The sequence below is a fragment of the Entelurus aequoreus genome, linkage group LG10 (assembly GCF_033978785.1).
Source record: "Entelurus aequoreus isolate RoL-2023_Sb linkage group LG10, RoL_Eaeq_v1.1, whole genome shotgun sequence".
Lineage (NCBI taxonomy): Eukaryota > Metazoa > Chordata > Actinopteri > Syngnathiformes > Syngnathidae > Entelurus > Entelurus aequoreus.
The window spans coordinates 36,533,087-36,557,270 of NC_084740.1; the positions used below are offsets into that span (position 1 = coordinate 36,533,087).

General features: G+C 41.5%; 1 protein-coding gene across 1 annotated transcript in view; it reads left to right on the forward strand.

Annotated features, from left to right (window-relative positions):
• The window catches only part of gdpd4a (glycerophosphodiester phosphodiesterase domain containing 4a), a 57,376-nt gene that overhangs the window by 29,319 nt on the left and 3,873 nt on the right, over nt 1-24,184 (forward strand). The window contains exons 4-14 of the mRNA XM_062061879.1: nt 16,270-16,333; nt 16,411-16,516; nt 16,658-16,761; nt 16,920-17,013; nt 17,111-17,170; nt 17,274-17,372; nt 17,470-17,563; nt 22,021-22,166; nt 22,248-22,330; nt 22,780-22,930; nt 23,057-23,275. Coding sequence (XP_061917863.1) covers nt 16,270-16,333; nt 16,411-16,516; nt 16,658-16,761; nt 16,920-17,013; nt 17,111-17,170; nt 17,274-17,372; nt 17,470-17,563; nt 22,021-22,166; nt 22,248-22,330; nt 22,780-22,930; nt 23,057-23,275 — 1,220 coding nt within the window. The remainder of the gene's footprint in view (nt 1-16,269; nt 16,334-16,410; nt 16,517-16,657; nt 16,762-16,919; nt 17,014-17,110; nt 17,171-17,273; nt 17,373-17,469; nt 17,564-22,020; nt 22,167-22,247; nt 22,331-22,779; nt 22,931-23,056; nt 23,276-24,184) is intronic.

A 24,184-nucleotide genomic window follows, 5' to 3' on the forward strand; every position in this document is an offset into this window, starting at 1 on the left:
GGATGAAGTGCTGGCTGTCCAGAGCCGGGACCCCGGGTGGACCACTAGCCTGTGCATCGGTTGGGGACATCTCTGCGCTGCTGACCCGTCTCCGCTCGGGATGGTTTCCTGTTGGCCCCGCTGTGGACTGGACTCCCGCTGATGTGTTGGATCCACTGTGGACTGGACTTTCACAATGTTATGTCAGACCCACTCGACATCCGTTGCTTTCGGTCTCCCCTAGAGGGGGGGGGGGGTTACCCACATATGCGGTCCTCTCCAAGGTTTCTCATAGTCATTCACCGACGTCCCACTGGGGTGAGTTTTTCCTTGCCCGTATGTGGGCTCTGTACCGAGGATGTCGTTGTGGCTTGTACAGCCCTTTGAGACACTTGTGATTTAGGGCTATATAAATAAACATTGATTGATTGACATTGATTGAATCCTGTGTGTAGTGCTTTAGTTCTTGTCTTGCTTATTTTGGTGGCCCTTCCTGTATTGCCGGTGTTTTCCTGTAGTGGCTTCATGTCTTCCTTTGAGCGCTATTCCGCGCACCTGCTTTGTGTTAGCAAGCAAGGCTATTTACGTTGTTGCTATCCTTCTTTGTGTGGACATTGTTGATTGTCATGTCACGTACGGATGTACTTTGTGGATGCCGTAAGTTTTTGCTGTCGTCCAGCATTCTGTCTCTGTTTACTTTGTAGCCAGTTCAGTTTGACTTTTGTTTTGCATAGCCTTTTTCTTTCGTTCATTTTGGGTTTATGCATTACATACTCTTTTCACCTGCACTCTGCCTCCCACTGTGGTCTGCATATCGGGATCACAACAAACCATCCTCGTCTCACCCGACACATTCCGACTTTTACAAAGCAATGCTGCCACCTACTGAAATTGAGTATTACGTGGTTACCCTGCCGAGTTTTACGCAGCACAGACACTAAGCAACGGCACATTATTGGCAGATTCTAATTATTGATTTGCCAAAAATATTTTTGGGATAAATTAGGTGAAGTTGCATAATTTCCCACGGCACAGCAGACAATATCTCACGGTTGTGCCGCGGCACAGTGGTTGAAAAACACTGTTTTAGAGGGATTATTTCACAATAATGATTTATTTAATACACCTCTTTCAAAGCCGTGATGCTTTTATGATGCTATGGTATTATGATGCGACCTTACATAAGAAGTGGTTGCTACAAAGGGAGGGAACTCTGGTTCACACTCCAATACAGTAGGTGGCAGTTATGGCCCCTTTAACGTTTAGTGCTGTGTTATAAAAGAAGAAGAAGGAGTACCAAGGCTCCAGATTGCAGTTAAAGAAAGAACAACAAACTATTTGGCAGTGTTTACAGTCGAGCTATTTTTAATCACAGCAGCATTACAGTGGGCAGAAGAGTCACAGCTGAAAAAGGTGGTGGTCTGCTCTCACTCAAGGTCAGCATTAATCTCTATTCTCTCTCGGTTGTCCTCAGACGAGCCTTCCATCGTTGTCTCCAGTCATCCCAGTTCTCCATACATCTGGCCAGCTCGTTGGTGCTTTGTGCTCCCGCATCATTCTTGAGTACGTCCACATATGTTACAGTGGGACGTCCTCGTGACCGGTGCCCATGTGTTGGCTCCCACAGTACCAGTTTGCTGGCTGGCAGCTCCTGGTGTGTTTGGCAGTGTCCTTCTCGTCTCATTCTCCTGGCTGCTATTTTGTTGCTCACCCTGTGTATTCCAGCATACAGATTCTCGTTGGTAACATGAGTACTCTTGCTGATATTGAGCACTATTCAAGATATAGTTAATTGAAATATATGAATTATTGTTCAGGCTTGAGAGGATGAATACCAACGTAAGGTTCCTATGAGTTCCATTTCACAGAGGCATAAAGGGCAATGAATTGGCAGATCAGCTGGCAAAGCAGATACTAATGCTAGAGCTGCACAGAGAGGTACCTCTCAGTAATGTGGAGGAAAAATCATTAATTAAAGGAAATCTTTTAGAAGAGTGTCAAGCTACTGGTCATACAACAGGAAGACACCTATATGCAATACAGAACACAGTACAGGGCTGCCCACTGAGCTTTTTAACGAGTAGCACCTGTGCTACTAAATGAAACAAATTAGTAGCACAGAAAATAATTAGTAACTATTAGTAAGGGTCAAATGCAGAGGACAAATTTCACCACACCTAGTGTGTGTGTGACAATCATTGGTACTTTAACTTTAACTTAACTTAACAATATGAAATGTCTTAAATATCAAAATTTCACTATTCATTCTTAAACAACGTACAGATGTGCACTAATACATATAAACACAATGCCATTATAAGGTCTACTGTAACGCTCACTTAAACACAGAGAACATCCCTAAACTGTGCTAGCACTGTCGAGGGCAGTTTTAGGCTAGTGTTTTGAAAAATACTAATGAATAATTCTTTCTAATTACTCGTTACTTTCCCCCCCCCCCCAAAAAATTGAATTTCTAATGGAATATCTCTTTAATAGATGTATATAATTACTAGGAAAAGTAATTAATGCGTTACTAAAAAAAAACTACCGCATTTTTTGGAGTATAAGTCGCACCAGAGTATAAGTCGCACCTGCCGAAAATGCATAATAAAGAAGGAAAAAAACATAAGTCGCACTGGAGCCCGCCCAAACTATGAAAAAAACGGTACTTCAAAATATCTTGCACAATGTAGTTGAGAAGTTTCATATGAGAGCAGTGTGTGTGTTTGCCTGTTACCTAGTGATGTGTGACATCAGCGAGTCCATGCTCATTTTAGCTTGAGGTTTTTTCGTTTAAAAAGACGAAAGTCGATGCGACCAGAAAACAAAAAGAAGAAGAAGAAGAAGAAGAAAAACGCCTACACGCAATTATTGCTATCATAGCCGAAGCTCCAAAACAACCAAAGAAACGAAAAGTTTTGTCTGAGGAGACAAAAAAGAAAAATGGAGCCTACCCGGATAAAAGGACAGTCAGGATCAACGTTGGTTCAGCTTTCGCTAATGTTAGCTATCGGAAATTTGCGTGGTAGCAATAAATAGCCTCCAGCGTTATAGTTTCACTACTACTTCCTTTGGAAAAAAATCTCTGGCTGGTCTTTCTTGGTTTGGACCTGCATCCGCCCCGATACATTCTTGGTAGTAGCGTCATGTTTGTAGCGCAATCCAAGATAATTTCTTGATAGTGCCTGCTATTTAACATCAGCATAGCCATTAGCGGCGTAATATTTGTGCCAATATTACGGCGGACATCATGTCAGTATGAGGCTATATGCGCTAGTCATCATGGGAAATGTGGTCTTCTGGCAAAACACTAGGGCTTTGGTCTATTGGAGTCGCCAAAATCAACCAAAACTGAAAGTTCTTAAGTGGGGTTTCAGGTTTTTGTAAGTATGTGAGGGAAGGACAAGGGAGGAAACTTTGTTTCACAGTCCATTACAGTAGGTGGCGGTAATGCAACTTAAACGTTGAGTGCCCCACTATAAAACAAGAAGGAGTCATCCAAATTCACTGTGTGTTTTTAGGTGCATTCAATAGATGACAGAAGAGACCAAGTGGAGACAAACTGGTCTGTAACATCTACATTTGGTTCTAAGGTAAGTTCAGATGTAAATACTGTGAATACTAATATGTTTTAGCTAAGCTTTGAATAATGTTTATATTGGTGAATTCTGAAAAACATTAACACACATGATAATCCGCAGCACGGCTTTGATTGTTATTCTTATTCCGATCATTTTTTTGGCTCAAGTACAAACCCCGTTTTCATATGAGTTGGGAAATTGTGTTAGATGTAAATATAAACGGAATACAATGATTTGCAAATCCTTTTCAACCCATATTCAATTGAATGCACTACAAAGACAAGTTTTTTGATGTTCAAACTCATAAACTTTATATTTTTTTTGCAAATAATAATTAACTTATAATTTCATGGCTGCAACACGTGCCAAAGTAGTTGGGAAAGGGCATGTTCACCACTGTGTTACATGGCCTTTCCTTTTAACAACACTCAGTAAACGTTTGGGAACTGAGGAGACACATTTTTTAAGCTTCTCGGATGGAATTATTTCCCATTCTTGCTTGATGTACAGCTTAAGTTGTTCAACAGTCCGGGGGCCTCCGTTGTGGTATTTTAGGCTTCATAATGCGCCACACATTTTCAATGGGAGACAGGTCTGGACTACAGGCAGGCCAGTCTAGTACCCGCACTCTTTAACTATGAAGCCACGTTGATGTAACACGTGGCTTGGCATTGTCTTGCTGAAAAAGCAGGGGGGTCCATGGTAACGTTGCTTGGATGGCAACATATGTTGCTCCAAAACCTGTATGTACCTTTCAGCATTAATGGTGCCTTCACAGATGTGTAAGTTACCCATGTCTTGGGCACTAATACACCCCCATACCATCACAGATGCTGGCTTTTCAACTTTGCGACTATAACAATCCGGATGGTTCTTTTCCTCTTTGGTCCGGAGGACACGACGTCCACAGTTTCCAAAAGCAATTTGAAATGTGGACTCGTCAGACCACAGAACACTTTTCCACTTTGTATCAGTCCATCTTAGATGAGCTCAGGCCCATCGAAGCCGACGGCGTTTCTGGGTGTTGTTGATAAATGGTTTTCGCCTTGCATAGGAGAGTTTTAACTTGCACTTACAGATGTAGTGACCAACTGTAGTTACTGACAGTGGGTTTCTGAAGTGTTCCTGAGCCCAGGTGGTGATATCCTTTACACACTGATGTCGCTTGTTGATGCAGTACAGCCTGAGCGATCGAAAGTCACAGGCTTAGCTGCTTACGTGCAGTGATTTCTCCAGATTCTCTGAACCCTTTGATGATATTACGGACCGTAGATGGTGAAATCCCTAAATTCCTTGCAATAGCTGGTTGAGAAAGGTTTTTCTTAAACTGTTCAACAATTTGCTCATGCATTTGTTGACAAAGTGGTGACCCTCGCCCCATCCTTGTTTGTGAATGACTGAGCATTTCATGGAATCTACTTGTATACCCAATCATGGCACCCACCTGTTCCCAATTTGCCTGTTCACCTGTGGGATGTTCCAAATAAGTGTTTGATGAGCATTCCTCAACTTTATCAGTATTTATTGCCACCTTTCCCAACTTCTTTGTCACGTGTTGCTGGCATCAAATTCTAAAGTTAATGATTATTTGCAAAAAATAAAATGTTTATCAGTTTGAACATCAAATATGTTGTCTATGTAGCATATTCAACTGAATATGGGTTGAAAATGATTTGCAAATCATTGTATTCCGTTTATATTTACATCTAACACAATTTCCCAACTCATATGGAAACGGGGTTTGTAGTAGCCATTCGCCGCAAAAACAAGTTGACAGAAGTCAACGCAGTGCGCGAAGCTTACGTCACTTCCTGTCAACCCGTTCCATGACAGCCGCGCTCGTGCACACCCTCACTGTCGCCTCCTCCCCGCTAGCAATCACAGGGCTAATAAAAAACAAGATGTGGGATAAAAATGGTCCTCCGGGCTGCACTTTGGACATCCCAGACGTGCATTATTATGTCTGTGTCTCTGTTTGTATTATATGCTGACCAAACATGTTAGTTAGTAAAATATTCTTAAATATGTCAAATGACTTTAATGTGTGATTTTTTTTTTTTCTTCCCCGTTGACTTTTGTTAAGCTGTTGCATAATGAGAGTAATCAAAAGCATAAACAGTGTCAATCAGAGCATTATTTTAAAGACAGACTTTTGGCTGCAGCTCATTAATTAGATATTGTACCTATTGAATTGCAATTTTAGAGTGACATTGTGTGTGTTATACTTGTGTCACGGGTGTGAGCCGTGTGATGAAATGATGTGTAGCTAATCGATGGCTGGACACTTGTTGTAGTGTGACGAGCGTCCACGCTGACAGCTGATTGGTCCGCACAAAGAGGAGCATTGTGTAATGTGTCCTGTCTCCTGCTTGTGTGACCACAACAGCATTTGAATCAAATGAATGTACTTGTATTATGCCCTTGTGTTATGCTGTATACTTTGTTTTTTATGAATTAGTAATAACAATCCAATAAATACAGAAGCATATAGATGCCTGTCAACATCTATACAACGTCTCTGAATATTGTAGACCATGTACTTAACTACAAATGTGTTATTCATCTCAGAGCAGTGGACTCTTCTTCCAAATTGTGTCAATGTTATGGTTGCTAATCGTGGTCGATTAAAAACAAATTAATGACTGGTCCAACAACCTATTTGAGTTTTATTGTAGTCTCATGTCAAGCTGCTGAAGTGACATGGTGGGATTGACAGGTAGACAAAGACATGCCCTAATACAATTAGCTGAGAGAGTGATGGAGCGATGTGGAGAAATTAAACAGATGGACAGTATTAAGGGTAAAAGGTCATATTTGACACTTTTGTACGGTATATTGTTTAATCCAGTATCTTGTCCACCTCTTCACTTGTGTTGCTGTCCTCTGTTTCTGTACCCTTTCAAATATCTACTTCAGTAATCGCACCTCAGGAGCTCCGTGTCCTGAAAAATGTGTCACTTCCTGTCACACTGGCCGCTGACCTACTTTAAGCCAGACTTGTTTGATAAGGTCTGGACTCCTGACAGGAGAAATGGAACCGCAAAGCGCTCTCCACGGTCAGATGGTCCATTTAGGCCCTGGCCGATGACAAATTTTGCTTGACGATATATTGACCCAACAAATTGTAATGATATTATCTTCAACATTATTTTGAGACCAAATTAACCACTAAATAAATAATAGTAGTGCAAGTATACCCTTTCGAATGCAATGCACTTGTATTTTTTGTATATTTTAACATTGTAATTGGAATGTAAACTTTTAAATATTCAGTTAAATAAAACAAAAATAAATAATAAATAGCAACATTTTGCACTTGAATAAAAATACCAACCAAAAATAAAAAATAGGTTCTCTATCTGTTAAAGGCCTACTGAAATTATTTTTTTTTAATTTAAACGGGGATAGCAGATCCATTCTATGTGTCATACTTGATCATTTCACGATATTGCCATATTTTTGCTGAAAGGATTTAGTAGAGAACATCGACGATAAAGTTTTGGTCACTGATAAAAAAAGCCTTGCCTGTACCGGAAGTAGCGTGACGTCACAGGTTGAAGGGCTCCTCACATTTCCCCATTGTTTACACCAGCAGCGAGAGCGATTCGGACCGAAAAAGCGACGATTACCCCATTAATTTGAGCGAGGATGAAAGATTCGTGGATGAGGAACGTAAGAGTGAAGGACTAGAGTGCAGTGCAGGACGTATCTTTTTTCGCTCTGACCGTAACTTAGGTACAAGGGTTCATTGGATTCCACACTTTCTCCTTTTTCTATTGTGGATCACGGATTTGTATTTTAAACCACCCCGGGTACTATATCTCAGACCTGGGCATTCTGCGGCCCGCGGGCCGCATCCGGCCCTTTGTACGTCCCTGTCCGGCCCGCGTGAGGCCAATCATAAATTACAAAATACATTTTAAAAAGTATCTATTTCGAGTGTGCAATACAACGGTGCTGCTTTTGTTTTGAAAAGCGTTATTTGTATTACTTCCGTGTGGACGTATGCTCGTGCGCGCAGCGGCAATCACAAATTACAAAATAAATTTAAAAAAACATCGATGTCGTGCGTGCAATACAACTGTGCTGCTTTTATTTTGAAAAGTGTTATTTATGGGCGTATGTCCGTGTACAACCTGTAAATGAAGGCGCACAGCAACAAGTGATGCCCGGTTATCCCCGAGACGCTAAAAAAAGAAAAGTTGATGACGAATGGCGTGTTTCCAACAAGACATGGACAGCACATGTTGCTGTGTTTAAAGAATATAGTGTAATGACCTGCTGAAGTTGATGTTGTGTTGTTGAGTTGCGGAAATGAGGAGTGAGGATAGACGTGCGTGTGGAAGGAACGAGATAAGTTGAGCTGTGTTAGTATAGGTTGCTCAATAAAAGTTTAAAAAGAGCGTCAGACTTGGTGTGCACTTCTTCTGGACGCTACAATTGGTGTCAGAAGTAAAACTTTGTGCATACTGCGCTGCTTGTGTGCTCAGCCTGCTACGTCATCGGGAGGTACGTGCCACGATGTTTCCTGGCGACTTTGTCAAGATGGAACATTGAGTGGGGACTTAAGGTGCCGCGGCAGCACTGCAGATGTCTGTGTGAATCCTGGACGTGAGGAGCTCGCCGCAAAGAGAGAGAGAGGGTGGAAGGAGAGAGGCAGCGTCACAGGAGAGAGAGAGAGGGAGGAAGGAGAGAGGCAGCTTCTACAGGTGCAGCGCACGCTGCTTGGCATGGGGGAATTCCGCCCTCAATGAATACTCCCAGGTTTGATGGAAAGACGAACTGGGAGGCATTTCATCCCACTTCTGACACCAATTGTAGCGTCCAGAAGAAGTGCACACCAAGTCTGATGCTCTTTTTAAACTTTTATTGAGCAACCTATACTAACACAGCTCAACTCATCTCGTTCTTTCCACACGCAAGTCTATCCTCACTCCTCATTTCCGCAACAGCAACGCTTCCTCCTTCTTCGCCAATCACCGTACAGGCGTGTTACGTTCACAACAAAGAGGATGCAGGATAAAGTGACAGAAATTGAAATTATACATCAGGAAGTGTTGTGTAAGAAAGTGTTAAAAATAAAACCATCAAAAGCCATCTGCTTTTGTATAAGATAAGTTAGGTTAAATGAAAATATTATTATTATTATTATTTATCTTACGGTATATACCAAAAATAATTTGAGCAAAATTTAATTGAAATATTGTCGTGTGGCCCTCCAGCAGTGCTCAGGTTGCTCATGCGGCCCCCGGTAAAAATTAATTGCCCACCCCTGCTATATCCTCTTGAAAATGAGAGTCGAGAACGCGAAATGGACATTCACAGTGACTTTTATCTCCACGACAATACATCGGCGAAGCTCTTTAGCTACGGAGCTAACGTGATAGCATCGGGCTTAAATGCAGATAGAAACAAAATAAATAAACCCCTGACTGGAAGGATAGACAGAAAATCAACAATACTATTAAACCATGGACATGTAACTACACGGTTAATGCTTTCCAGCCTGGCGAAGCTTAACAATGCTGTTGCTAACGACGCCATTGAAGCTAACTTAGCTACGGGACCTCGTCAGAGCTATGATAAAAACATTAGCGCTCCACCTACGCCAGCCAGCCCTCATCTGCTCATCAACACCCGTGTTCACCTGCGTTCCAGCGATCCACGGAGCGACGAATGACTTCACCCGATCATAGATGCGGTCGGCGGCTAGCATCGGATAGCGCATCTGCTATCCATCTCAAAGTCCTCCTGGTTGTGTTGCTGTAGTCCGCCGCTAATACACCGATCCCACCTACAGCTTTCTTCTTTGCAGTCTTCATTGTTCATTAAACAAATTGCAAAAGATTCACCAACACAAATGTCCAGAATACTGTGGAATTTTGCGATGAAAACAGAGCTTTTTGTATTGGATACAATGGGTCCGAATACTTCCGTTTCAACCATTTACGTCACGCACATACGTCATCATACATAGACGTTTTCAGCCGGAAGTTTCGCGGGAAATTTAAAATTGCACTTTATAAGTTAACCCGGCCGTATTGGCATGTGTTGCAATGTTAAGATTTCATCATTGATATATAAACTATCAGACTGCGTGGTCGGTAGTAGTGGGTTTCAGTAGGCCTTTAAGAAGGGGCTGTTGGGCCCTCAAATATACACAACCAAAACAATAAATAATATGGCTAAATAAAGTTATTGTGACAAGAATTATCACAGTTTATAATACGGTATTGTGGAATGTGCTCAAAAAGTACTTATACCCACACTAAAATCTTTTAGTAAGTTGTACTTTCTTTTTTTAATAGCTAAAATAAATACAAACACAATATATTTTCTTAGCAGAGAAAATCCATCCATCCATCCATTTTCTACCGCTTGTCCCTTTCGGGGTTGCGGGGGGTGCTGGAGCCTATCTCAGCTGCAATTGGGCGGAAGGTGGCGTACACCCTGGACAAGTCGCCACCTCATCGCAGGGCCAACATAGATAGACATTCACACTCACATTCACACACTAGGGCCAATTTAGTGTTGCCAATCAACCTATCCCCAGGTGTATGTCTTTGGAGCATAGCAGAGAAAACATTAAATATGAGTCTTTTTTCATAAAAATTTTTTTTTGGTATTTGTGTGTTTATACGTGTTTAGCTTCCATTTTCAATTGTAAACATTTTATTAATTTTTTAAAAAGAAATACAAAATAGGTTATCATTTGTTTCACTTACGGATAAGGCTGCAGCTAACGATTATTTTTCTATCGATTGATCTATAGATTATTTTTTCGATTAATCGGTTAATCTATAGATTATTTTTTCGATTCATCTATAGATTATTTTTCCTTTTACCGATTATTTTCTATTTTATTTTATTTAAAATGAAGATGAAAAAATTAAAGTAGGCCAGTTTTTTCAAAAGGCATGGCGTTTATTTACAAAAAAAAAGTATGGCCACTCAGTCAACATTGACAACAACATGACAAAATATTCTGTAACAATGTAAACATTTAAAACTTTTAACATTTAACAAAATTAAAAGTAGCTTATTTGCTTTTTAATGTGCAAATATAAAAGTCAACATCAAGTGCAAATCTTAATATTCTGCAATAGTATAAGCATTTCAAAAGTAAAAGTATTGCTTATTTTGCTTTAAAATGTGCAAAAATAAAGATAAACATCCAAGTGAGGTGATGTTAAGAGGCTCCCCGCCTCTTACCATCCAAAAATCGCTGCCGTTGTGTCCTTGGGCAGGACACTTCACCCTTGCCCCCGGTGCCGCTCACACCGGAGAATGAATGATGAATGAATGAGTTGTAAAAATGAATGATGGGTTCTCACTTCTCTGTGAAGCGCTTTGAGTGTCTAGAAAAGCGCTATATAAATCTAATCCATTAATACAAAAAAGTGCAAAATGAAATATTCTGTAACAACAGTGTAAACATTTCAACAAAAGTGAAAGTATTGCTTATTTGCTAAAATGTGCAAAAATAAAGATAAACATCCAATACAAAAAAGTGCCAATCTAAATATTCTGGAGCACTGTAAACATTAAGTATTGCTTTTAAAATGTGCAAAATAAACATCCAGTCCAACACAGTACACAATAACCAATTCTACTCATTCCAGTGAGTGACTAACAGTTGTAATGAAGAAAGGTTAGCATGTCTACTTGCTTTGCTTCTTTTCTTGTTTACAATATTCCCAGCAGCTGAAAATAGGCGCTCAGAAGGGGTCGATGTGGCTGGAACTGAGAGGTAATTAGCCTTCACCTCAAACCAGGACTGCGAGCGAGCTGAGCTGCAGTTTAAGTTTCTAGTAGGTCAACGGGCTCATAGTGATGTTACTAGTAGTTGACTGGGAGGTGTTTATTATCATTTGGGGAGAGTCCGCTGCCTGATGCTCACTTGCTAAACACCTATCTGCTCGACGCTGAAGCGCTGACTACATGCGCTATGAATACGCACTGCTGATTGGCTGATAATGCTTCGTGTGTACCAATCAGATGGTTGTGTGGGTGGGACAATGCTGCGTGTGTACCAATCAGATGGTTGTATGGGTGGGACAATGCTGCGTGCTGAGACAGAGGCAGAGAAGCAAAGCAACTTGTTAAGACTTTAGCAGCTAAAGTTAGCTTTAGCTTAGAAACTCGTTCGGTACACCCCCGTACCGAACCGAAAGCCCCGTACCGAAACAGTTCAATACAAAACACATACCGTTACACCCCTAGTAGATACAAATGACACATTCATGTTTTTGTGTAATGATGACAACGTATGCTAACGCGGACGATTGACTAGTTGATGGTTGATGGTTTTCTTTTCAAATGTTCGTTCATAGCCGTTGTGCTGCTATGATAGGCCATTTCCGCTCGACACAGTGTGCATACAACAACATTATTAGGCTGTGTATTGAAATACTCCCACACTTTTGACGACTTTTGGTGTGCGTTTTTCCCCTCGCTCGCACAGTCTGCTTTGCGCTCCGCCATGACGGTAGTGTGACGTAAATTAGCGACGCGTCGACGCACAAAAACGGCGTCGACGTATTTACATAACCGATGACGTCGACTATGTCGACGCGTCGTTTCAGCCTTACTTACGGAAGCTAGTTCACTTTCTGTTAAAAACATCACCGTCTACGAAACTCTCGAGTATTGCTGGTTTGCATATGACGTTACATATCCAGCTCATTGAATACGTGTGATGTTCAAGCCAGCGTCAGTTCTCAATGGGTACTAGGCGCCATTTAGCCTTTCTCAAAGAAAAATGCCCTATGATTGCGTTGTTTTCGGCTGTACAAACTGTTCAAATCATGAAAAAGATTAACCTTTCCTCAGAGTTCTTTGAGAGCTAATCAAAAAGGGTGGGAGACTGAAAGATTTTGCAAAATGAATAAGAGAAAAGTAGCATGCACTCCAGTCTAAGGGAGCAGAGTCGAAGAATGCGTGAGTTTGCAGTGATCACTTTGTTAAAGGTTTGTTTGATATACTTTTAATGTTTAGTGTTTCCTTTTTAAGTCTGATTTTTGATAAAGTATAGTGATCTATTCCATTGTATAGTTAGATTTTTTGCTCAGATCTGCTTTTAGCAGGAATATTTAAGCCTCTTGCGTACTCAGATAGTTTGCACGCTGCTTGCTGCACAACGGCTATCTTTGCTTGGTTGACCACCACTGTTTTTCACTTACGGGAAGAAGTCACATGTCGGATTACAAGCAATACTGTATAACGAACATTTTGTGTTAAGGCAGCACAGCTTTTATGTTCAATGTGAATACTATATCTTAGTTGTTCAGACAGTAATGTGTTTATACATGTTTAGATTGTGGAAATATGTTTTTTAATGGACAAAGACGTTATTGTGTCTTGTTTTTATGTTAGCGATTAAGCTAGCTAGCAAGCTAACGCTAGTCTGTCCATAGTTTTATCAAAGTGCAGTTATTAATTACAGTTTTTTGATCATTTTAATTTAATATTGTAATAGGTGGCGACTTGTCCAAAGTGTACGCCGCCGTCAGCCCGAATGCAGCTGAGATAGTCTCCAGCAACCCCCCGCGACCCCGAAAGGGACAAGCGGTAGTAAATGGATGGATGGATGGATTGTAAGTAGGGCTGGGCGATATGGCCTCTTATTAATATCTCGATATTTTTAGGCCATGACACGATATATATCTTTATATTTTGCCTTAGCCTTCAATTAACACTTGATGCATATAATCACAGCAGTATGATGATTGTATGTGTCTACATTAAAACATTCTTGTTCATACTGCATTAATATATGCTAATTTTAAACTTTCATGCAGAGAGGGAAATCACAACTAAGTCAATTGACCAAAACTGTATTTATTAAACAGTTAATAAGCTGTGGCACAAACATTCATGTAATTTCAAAACAAAGTGCAAGGTTGTACGACATTTTAATACAAGCTATTAGTGCACTTTTGTGCATGATGTCACTAAGATGACATATCAAAACAACATTAAATTAAAGTGCACTTTTTGTACAGAACGCCACTACAGTAGTTTAAAACAAATAAAGTGCACTTTTGTGCATGATGTCACACAATATATTTCAATAACTGTCAAATAAAAATGAGCTGCATAATAGCAAATCAAATAGTGTATGTTTTTCGCTACGTGGTAGGTTCCTGCGGACGTTATCTCCTTCTGTTGTTGACTATTTGTTTCATACGGTGTTGATCTGGAAATAGTGGCTTGGGCAATTTGTTGGTATGGCACCGGCCGGAGATGTTGACATGTGGAGTTTCAAGCACTCTTCATTCTCTAGCGGGTGACTTTTCAAATGATGCTACACATTAGCAGTGCTGCTACTTTTTGTAGCAACGCTTTTGCCGCATACTTGACATATTACGGTTGTCTGTTCAACATCTTGCCGCTTGAAGCCAAACCACCGCCAGACGATGGACCCCGTGCTGTTTTTCTTGGGAATTCATTCTTCCTTCATTTGTTACCAGATTCGCACCTTCTTTCTCTTGTATTACCACTCGCACCGCTAGCATCACAGCTAACGTTACCCATGCCGCTACCTGTCTGCTGGGCGAGGGCGTATGACGTTGCACGCGCGACAGTATGAAACGTATGTTAGAAGGTGCGCTTGTTTTATGTCTCTGTGAGAAGGAGAGACAAGAAAGAGTGAGAAACGCCTGTAGTGTAATGCCCGCAGGTAAAAGCAACTGCGTGAGATCGCATACTTAAATATCACAATATAGTCATTTTCTATATCGCACAGAGACAAACCCGCGATATATCGAGTATATTCGATATTTCGCCCAGCCCTAACTGTATTACTGACCGTCTGAAGTTTTACAGCGGTTATCATTACTACCGTTTATGTGCATGTAGTACAAACGCCCGCAACTGCTGCAAAGAGTGACCGCTCTGCCTCAAGAACTCCTTCATTCCACACTCCATCCAGCTGTATAATCACTCGCCATACAGCAATAGATGACATCTGCCTATTACCTGACACCTGACATGTTAGCTACTTCTCTTTGTTTATAATGTCTATTTTTTATTTCCTGCTGGACCTACTCTCCATGTTATGCTGCTGCTGTCATATAGACTGTATATACTGTAATATTGTACATGGTCATTGGTTTATATTGTATATATGTTATATACATAATATAATATATCTGTATATAAATTACTCTGTACACATATTATGTATATATTCGTATATATGTTTAATTTTTTTATAGCTATATTAGTCTATTTATACCTGCATTGTCCTTTCCATCATTGTAACTGAGCTACTGTGTTGAACAATTTCCCTTGTGGATCATTAAAGTTTGTCTAAGTCTAAGTCTAAGTCTCTTGCAGCCCATAACAACACATGCTCACAACGATTTATAGAGGCTGGCAAACTTATCGAGTTAATTTTCATTTATAATTAGGCTAATTGACTAATCGAATATTGGTCCAGGTCTAGGTCCATCACAGCTTGACATGTGGAGTGTTGATGCTAACATGCCTAGCTCTGCTTCTTCCTACTCATTTTCGGACGTGCTGTAATGAAACAACAGGAATTGTGTGATGCATTACATTGTATCGTATGCATGTTCGAAATAAACTGAACTGAACTGAACTGATGTTGTGTATTGTCGCTGTTTATTAGTGTGATAATTGTTCATCCAAAGTTGGGGACATTTACATCAAGTCAGCCATGTCTGTGGTGTCTTTCTTTTTGTCCTCTCCCTCTTTTTGACTTTGAGTTAGTTAGTTCTTTCTACCTTTCCTGCGCCCCTTGCTTCCATGTTTATGCCTCACTTTCAAGTGTGTGAGTGTGTTTATGAGAGGGAGAGAGAGGACGTTCTCTGCAGAACTAATTGAGTTTTATCTCATGTTCATAGCAGTTTTTATGACTCTTCCGCTCCCATTTTATCCTTCCATCAACTGCTTTTTTCCTTTGCCCCCCTTACTCTCCTGCTAGCGGTTATATTAACATATGTGATGTCACAGTTGCCATGGCAGCGTGAGATGACTGGACTCAACCTGTTTCTCTTTCAAATGTACTCTCAAAATGACTTCCAGCCTTCTTCCCCCTCTGCTGATGACACGTTAACATAGTAATATACTGTATAATAATGTATGGTAGCAAAATGAATTGTGTTACACAATGAAACATTACATTTAACTGCATTTTTTAATTCAGTCATCAACTCAAAGCCTCCTGAAATTACATGTGTACATGTATGCATGTTGCATTTTTAATTAGCATATTTATATTGTGGCAAAGGGAGTTAATTTAAGTTACACAGCTTTTGGACCTGAATATATTCATTGCACCTGCTGCAGAATTGACATTGAAGGAAGTACATAAAGAAGCTTAGTGTTTTTTTAGGTCACAGACTGTAGGATTGTCCTCAGCCAAATACATCAAATGCTTCAAAGCTGTTGTGATGTTGACATGTTTATAGCGTTGTTTGTCTATTAGGACATTGTTGTTTTTGTATTGAGTTATTGATATCATCCACACATGATTACATCCACACGATGCTGCTTAAATTAACCAATCACTTAATCAATGAGCAAAACATTCAGTATTAATCTTTTTTTTTCTTTCTTTTTTTTACTTGCTTTACAGTTGGAAATCGTGTGGCGCAAGTGAAGTGTCCTCTGCCTTTATCCTATCCTTTGTGTGCCCTCTTTTTCCTTTGCTGTGTCTCTATGATGCTGGGCTGCGATTGAGGACTGTCTGGGACCAGACTGAAGCTGGGGAAATTAAAGGTGGTGCGGCGGCAGCTGCTGCAAAGGTAAATGATGCCAAACTTGGTTGAATACATTGTGGTTGTGCTGTGACTAACTTGATATTTTTACTGACTGTTTGCAGGTATGAACACCAGCCCTTCGTTTCCTGTCTGGCTGGCCTTTATGGTTGCCAATGGAGACGATATCAGAGAGCTCGGGCCCAGCCGGGAGAGTGCTGCTGCAGCAAGGTACACACACAATTATCTGCAAGCTGTAGGGTCTGTTATGTCACTTTGCAAGTTTCAATGTTCAAGTATTGATTAATTCTACATGAGGAAAAACATCACCAATATGCAATAAGTGATACATTGTGTGTGCATATGTTACAGGTGGAGTGTGGGAGCTTTGGCCTCCTGATCCTCACCTTTTTTTTGTCTTTAGTGTTTCTTTATTTCTGGATTGAAGCTCAAAATGACTACAATGACTTTGACTGGTGGGTCATCATATTCACAACACTCACAGCATGTGGAATTATTTAAATATTTATGTAGAATCCCTACTTTTTACCATATAATGCATGCCGTTTAATGTAATAGATTCACTAATTAGGAACGCTAAAGGTTTTAATTGTTAGACCTTGTGCTTCCTTAGGTTCAACTTTGGCACTTTGGGCTTCTGGTTCCCCTGGTCTTTAGTCTTGCTGGTTGTGGCTGCTGCACTCTTCACATACATTGCACTATTACTGGTATGCACTGTACATTTACTGCACATAAACATTAACTTACTCTTCTGCGCATTCTGCCTTTTCAAAGATTGTAAAATAACCATTGACACTGTCACAGGTGTTGGCTGTGTGTCTGTTGTCTGAGGGTCAAAGGTTATACCTTCACTGGAGCCACAAGGTACAAACCCTTAATGAAGAAGTCAGTAGTCATACATTACCTGTACATGTTTACTTGTTGAAAGTCTAATTAACGCTTGCTTTGTCGCCCTATTTTGTGTCAGACCGGCATCCTAGTGACGTTGGTGTTCTCTGCAATTGCCACGGCCATCTTGTCTGACCTTTGGAGCAAAGAATGGAAAACTCTCCTTCTTTCCCTGCAGGTTTGCTAAAATAAACATATTGATAATAAACTGACATGACAGGCCATCCCTCACCTTCCTCTCATGTGTCTGGTTGTGCTCCCTGCTTCTTTTGAAGGTGACAGCACCTGTCCTACATGTAGCTGCAGTTTCACTGATGGCCATCATCTCCTGGCCGATAGCTTTGCACTTCTTCCGCATGAACAACAGAGGTAACTAATCTACGGTAAACTTTGTAACACTGTAGCCATGCAAGGCTTTCATATGTCAACAGTAGTTCTTCAGAAATGTGGGGAAAAAAGATTTGTCATTCAGAAGGGATGTAACGATATCAATCTCATGGTATGATATCGTCACGGTATTAAGGCCAAGGTACAATATTATTGTGGTATTGTGAGAAAAAAATAAAAGCTTGGTAAAAATATTATAGTGTGTAAAATGAAGTGTCAGGAATGTTTACTGTAAATAAACACAAACATAATGGTCATATGTTCTAATCATATTTATTACGACAAACAAGTATTTTAAGTGCAAAGAATAATGCAAGAACATAAAGTGTTTCAATTAACTTTAGTTGAATGTATTTGCAAGTGCAAAACAATAATGTTCAGTTAAGTGTCTTTCAAAATGTAACTTTCTGAGTAGCATCGTCTTCTGCAGTGGCCATTTATGTATTTGTTAGGAGAATGCTGATTCTCAGAAGGTTAACTGACAATTTAACGTAATTAACTAATAAATATTTTAATTAATATAATTAACTAATTATGTAAATACCTCACAAGTTAATGTGTGACCTCACTGGCTTCTTGGTTTCACATTAAGACATTTTTTTGGGTTATTGTTCTTCAAGTGGCTTCTCATATCACTCGTATTCTCGTTGTTTCGCATGTCCGCGCTCTAAGATGAGTATTTATGTTAAAAGGAAATAACTGCTTGTCTGCTCATTCAACAGACCAACGAGAGACTCCAACATCATGTTTTCTCCTCTATCGTTTTTGTGTTCATTGTAAAACCAAAACGTGCCATCCTAAACTTTGCAGGAGGTTCATTGCTCTGCTTGCCGTGCAGCGCAAGGGATCATGGGAAATGTATTTTACTTTTCAGACCAGCCCATTTTAATAGTGCTTTAAATAAACTACATTGACGGGAGTACTCCAATTTCTCGTTTGATATCGTCAAATACAACGCCATTATTGGAGCTCACTTCATCTGCCTCCGCGTTGGCGAGCTCTGGTAACTGGATATTCTACACAGAACTCCAGGCTAAAGATGAAACATTGTAGGTGCTTTCTGGTTGGTAATAGAATAGACCCTCGGCCCCGGAAGCAGAGAGGTGATAAACCTAAAGTTGTTGTCTGCAGGCTAGCATTGGCCAACATATTGCAGCTTAACATTGAGGGTCAAGCAAGATCTAAGTTATCAGCCAATTGGCCACCAGACACAAGGCTCTCGTTATTCTCCTTCAGGAAACTTTTTGCACAAATGCAGACCGGCTCGTGATACCAAATTTCACTCTAGCCTTTATCGGTCCTGAGCAGGACGCATAACATTGCTGCGTTTGTCCACAAAAAGCTAAATTGGACCCTTGCAGATCATCTCCCAGTGAATCAGCAATTAAGTGGTTTTGTGTGGACATTGATAGTGTAAAAAATATTAATGTATACAAGCCACCGGCTACGCGAGTAACATCAATCAATCTTTATGCAGGTAACTTCAACTGCCATCATAGAGATTGGGGTTACAATTCCACCAGTCCAGATGGAGAATGCTTGGTTGACTGAGCAACCAAGAGCACCCTTCTTTTATTACACAACCCCAAGGATGCACCTACCCTCTTCTCTGGTCGTTGAAACCCCGTAACCAATCCAGACTTGGCTCTTGCGAGCACTGGTCAAAACTACTGGCACTTGGGCAGACGTGTTTTAGAAAAAGTTTCCAAAATCCTAACATCAATTGTCACTCATTACGGCCTCAAGAACGTTGGTCCCAGTACCAAGCAAGCCGTATAAGCATTGGAACTTTCACAAGGCCAACTAAGAACTGTATGACCTCATCACAAACAAGCTTGCGTAGGACCTCCCATCTCTTGAAACTAGCTGTGTTGACGAGGCATACCAGGACTTTTGTTCCACCTTGTTAACAGCAGCAAATTAATCAATCCAACGCTGTTGTAGAAAAATCCAACGCTGTTGTAGAAAAAACTACAGACCATACTGGGATGCGGACTGCGAGTACCTCTACCAGGCTTTTGTCCAGGCACCGCAGGGCAAAGTATCAACCACGGCATGATCGGTTTGATGAAAAGCAAAAAGCGCATTGGTTAGAGGCTGTCAATACTATTGACTTTACGTACTCAAGCCGGCTGGCATTGAACACTGTTAATAACCTGACAGGCAGGTCCAGACAATCGCATCGTCTATGCCAGAATCAGCCAGACTTGTGTACAAGGAGGTGACTGATCTCTGGAGGATTCCTAGACCCCCTGGCCAGACAATCTCCGTAGACTTTACTCCAGAGGAGTTCGCCAGTGCCCTTCCATCTGCTGAAGTCTGGAAAAGGTCCGGGCCCTGACTAAATTTGCCCAGAGCTGTTAATCCATGCCACAGCTACCCTAAAGTCCCGGCTAAACAAGTTTCTATCTTCCTGCATGCGCACACTGAAGCTTCCAAAAATCTGGACAAGACCATTACTGGTCGCCATCCCAAAACCGATTAAGCCACCACAGGATCCAAAGAGTTGTAGACCCATATCCAATTTTGTGTATCCCCTTCAAGATCTTTGAGAGGCTAATCTACGCATGTGCCAAATGTATTATTGATACCCTGCTTCCTCGGGAACAAACTAGATTTCGATGTGGAAGACCAACCATTGACCAAGTTACTCTCCTGACTCAAGAAAATGAGGACAGCTTCTCAGCCAAGAAAAAGGCAGGTGCTGTGTTTATTGATCTCACAGCAGCCTATGATACCGTATGGCTCCATGGCCTTACCGGCAAGCTTTCGCGCCTACTCCCAGACAGGCACATGGTTTGTTTGGTCAAAGAGCTCGTTCGAAACCGCAGTTTTACCCTCACCACCGGTGATGGCCCAAAAAGCAGGTTGCGACGCCTGAGAAATGGCGTCCCACAGGGATCAGTCCTGGCCCCCCTCTTATTCAACATCTATTTACACAATCTGCTAGCAACAATGGCTGAAAAATTTGCATATCCAGATGACTTGGCAAATATTAATTCTGCAAGAAACTGGCAGGCATTAGAGGGTTCTCTTAACCAGGACACGGCTGCTCTATCTACTTGTTACCAGAAATTGAAGTTGAAAATCAGTATAACCAAAACTGTGACGGCAGCCTTCCACCTGTACAACAGGGAGGCACCACATAAGCTTAATATCACTGTCACAACTTTTTCTGCCGAACCAACATACCTCAGCATTAAGTTGGACAGGGCACTCACATTTCGCCGACACCTGGAGTCACTGCGCAAAACGCTAACATGCGTTGGGCTTCTGTGGCGACTGGCTGGGCCAAGCTGGGGCGCTGGCGGTATGACACTTCGCACAGTCACCCTTGCTTTGGTCCACTCTGCCGCAGAGTACTGCGCACCTGCTTGGTGTGGTAGTGCTTACACTCGTCTCGTAGATAAGCCAATTAACCTTTTGCACTGAGTGCCTGTGTCCCACACCAATGGACAATTTGTATTAGCAGGTATCCAACCATCTGAGCTTCATCGTAAGAGAGCCACACTGTCTCTAGCTGACCGAGCTCTGGAGCCTGTGCATCTTCTGCATGACCGACTCCTGTCTCCTCATTTTAAGAGGACATAGGCAACTTAAATGAAGACTCTGCTGCACTTGAAATGCTAAACAACCTTAACCAGTAAAGGTCCTATGTAGCAAACTGGGCAGATTACAAATGGAATGTGGAGTGGCAAGAAAACTCTTCCAGACGCCATGCTTTCATCCCAGAGGTCAGCATATCACCACAGGGTATATGTTTTCCCAGGCCCGCTTTGGGCTGGCTTAACAGCCCTCGAACTGTTGTTAGCCTCCTCCGCCCAAAATTGCACAATTGGAACAAGACTTCCATTGCGGCCTGTGAGTGTTGTGTAGAGGAGCAGACTGCAGACCACATGATATGGGGCGGCATGGCGTAATGGGTAGAGCGGCCTTGCCAGAAACCTGAGGGTTGCAGGTTCGCTCCCCGCCTCTTACCATCCAAAAATCGCTGCCGTTGTGTCCTTGGGCAGGACACTTCACCCTTGCCCCCGGTGCCGCTCACACCGGAGAATGAATGATGAATGAATGAGTTGTAAAAATGAATGATGGGTTCTCACTTCTCTGTGAAGCGCTTTGAGTGTCTAGAAAAGCGCTATATAAATCTAATCCATCATTATTATTATTATTATAACACCCTGCCCCATATATCGCCACCATAATGGGACTCGTGGTCTAACAACTGTGGACGAGAAATTGGTCAGTTGGCTGATAAACACATACTCAGTTATGTAGTGGTTGTACACCCTCCTGAGAAAAACTTATTCCTCTAAACAGAGAAGAAGAATAATGCTAGCATTTTTAAACCAAAATATTGCAATATTTACAATACTGTTACATCTCAATCAGTTGATATACGTCATATATGCAAGCAACTTTGTATGTTTTTGTTACAACAGCGCGTCAGGTGGCAGTTTTGGGTGCCTACCTGTCCGGGCTTTTCTCCCTCTACCTGGTCCCTCTAGGAATGTACTCTCCCTGCATTAAAGACTCAGGAACGCTGGGAGCCGCCCCAATGCTCATTGGTCACCGAGGAGCACCGATGGTAAGACCTGACAAGAGTGAGGCAAAGATGCACGTCCATGTATCAATGTTCAATATGCTTCCATTGGTACATCATGTGCAGCTGGCCCCAGAGAACACGCTGATGTCCTTTGAGAAGGCGGTGGAAGCTGGAGGAGACGGACTAGAGACTGATGTTACCATTAGGTAGTCCTCAATGTGTGTGTGTTTCTCTTCCATCATGGTGCAATGTTTATTATTGGGTACAATTTGGATCAGCAGCACATATCGTTAAGCAGCTAAAATTAACAGCAAAGCAGTCAGTGTTGACTGAACGGATGCATTGAGCCTTAATGTTAGCGTGCTATCCACAGTGCTAAAGTGATTACTGCCCTGTTAATCCAGTTAACCCTCAGTCCTCCCATGAGCAGACTCCTGATGGGCTAACAGACCATTTTACTGCCTGAAAACAGAAGGATTAGCAACACAGCAGGATCCTGTGTTACCTTTGGTTCCATGCTATTGCTGAGGCTGGCTGAGTAGGAATGACGTGTTTGTAGAGTGCTCATTTGAAGACGTCATTTATGCACTCCCTTAATTATCATAGCCTACAGTCTCCTCTTTTAGTCAAAGGGCAAATCTTCTTTCCTCTCTAGTTATGACGGTGTTCCCTTCCTGATGCATGACTCTACTTTGAGGAGAACCACGAACATCGCAGAGGTTTTCCCAAACCGAACATACTTTAATGCCTCCATGTTCACCTGGGCAGAGCTTCAGCAGCTGAATGCTGGAGACTGGTTCTTATCTGTAAGAGCAACTCACACACCTTAACAACTCTTTTTTTATTAAGTGTCAACTTCCAAAGAATCTTTCATACAAGCAAAATAATCTACTTTCATACACACACACTCTCTTTTTCTTTCTCTTACATAGAGGGACCCATTTGGAACAGTGTCTTCTTTAACCAAGGTGGATCGCAACCAAGCCAAGAACCAGTCCATTCCCTCCCTGGCACAGTTTCTGGAGGTAGCAGCTCGAAGTGGCAGACAAGTGCTGTTTGACCTTCGCAGACCACCTTTTGGTCATCCATACTGTCACTCATACATCAACACCACACTGCAGGTGGTACTGGACCACATCAACTCATCTCAGGTGATTGTACAGTTCAGGGCTTCCCCTTAAAGTATTTGATGGTGGCGGCCTGCCACGGAAAAATCATAGCCGCCACACCTTGAAAATAAGGGTTTTTACGTGAAAACAAATTAAAACAATATACTGTATTTTAGCCTCCAGAAAAAGTCACACACAGTCCGACACTTTTTTAAACTTTTATTGCCAATTATATGATAACAACCGGTCCAATTCCAAGAGGTTTTACCTTCCTTGCAAACACTTATGTCGCCGTGCTTCCCCGGACACACAGCAACACTTCCTCATTCTCTGCCACTCCGCTTTCAGGCCTGGACGATGTGTTTGCAATCATGGGAAATATGAACATCAAATCAAAACCACACAAGCATAAAAGCAGGTCGTTACAGTATGAATGGATATATATAACCTATTGTTTGCGCACTATTGACAAGTGATGCACCGAAAATTTGGCTGCTGAATAAAGACTTTGATCACCGAAAACAGCGCTGCCAAAACCGGATGTGATGTGAACAAGACACACGCAATTGTCTGAAACGTAGTCATCGTGTCTGCGAAGTGAATGCAACTTTAAAGTATCCCAGATGTACCCGTGGACAACCATCTACAAAATGTGCAAATATTAAGAGGACAGTTAGGAGAGAAAGTCCAACTGGAGCAGCAGCGTAAAACAAGTGTATTGTCATGCTCGCTGCAGCTCGCCTATTTCGTTGTGGACATCGAGAGACAGAAGCAAAACACGAGTACTTTCTATATTAATGCCAGAAAAAGATGCTAGATTTGTTGCTCGTCATTTTTAATAAAGAAAAAGTCACTAAAAGTTTCTCGACACTTCAAAAATTCTCAACAAAGTACATGCAATAAGCAACAACAATTGAAAATATGGCAAAACGATATAATATAGAAATATAT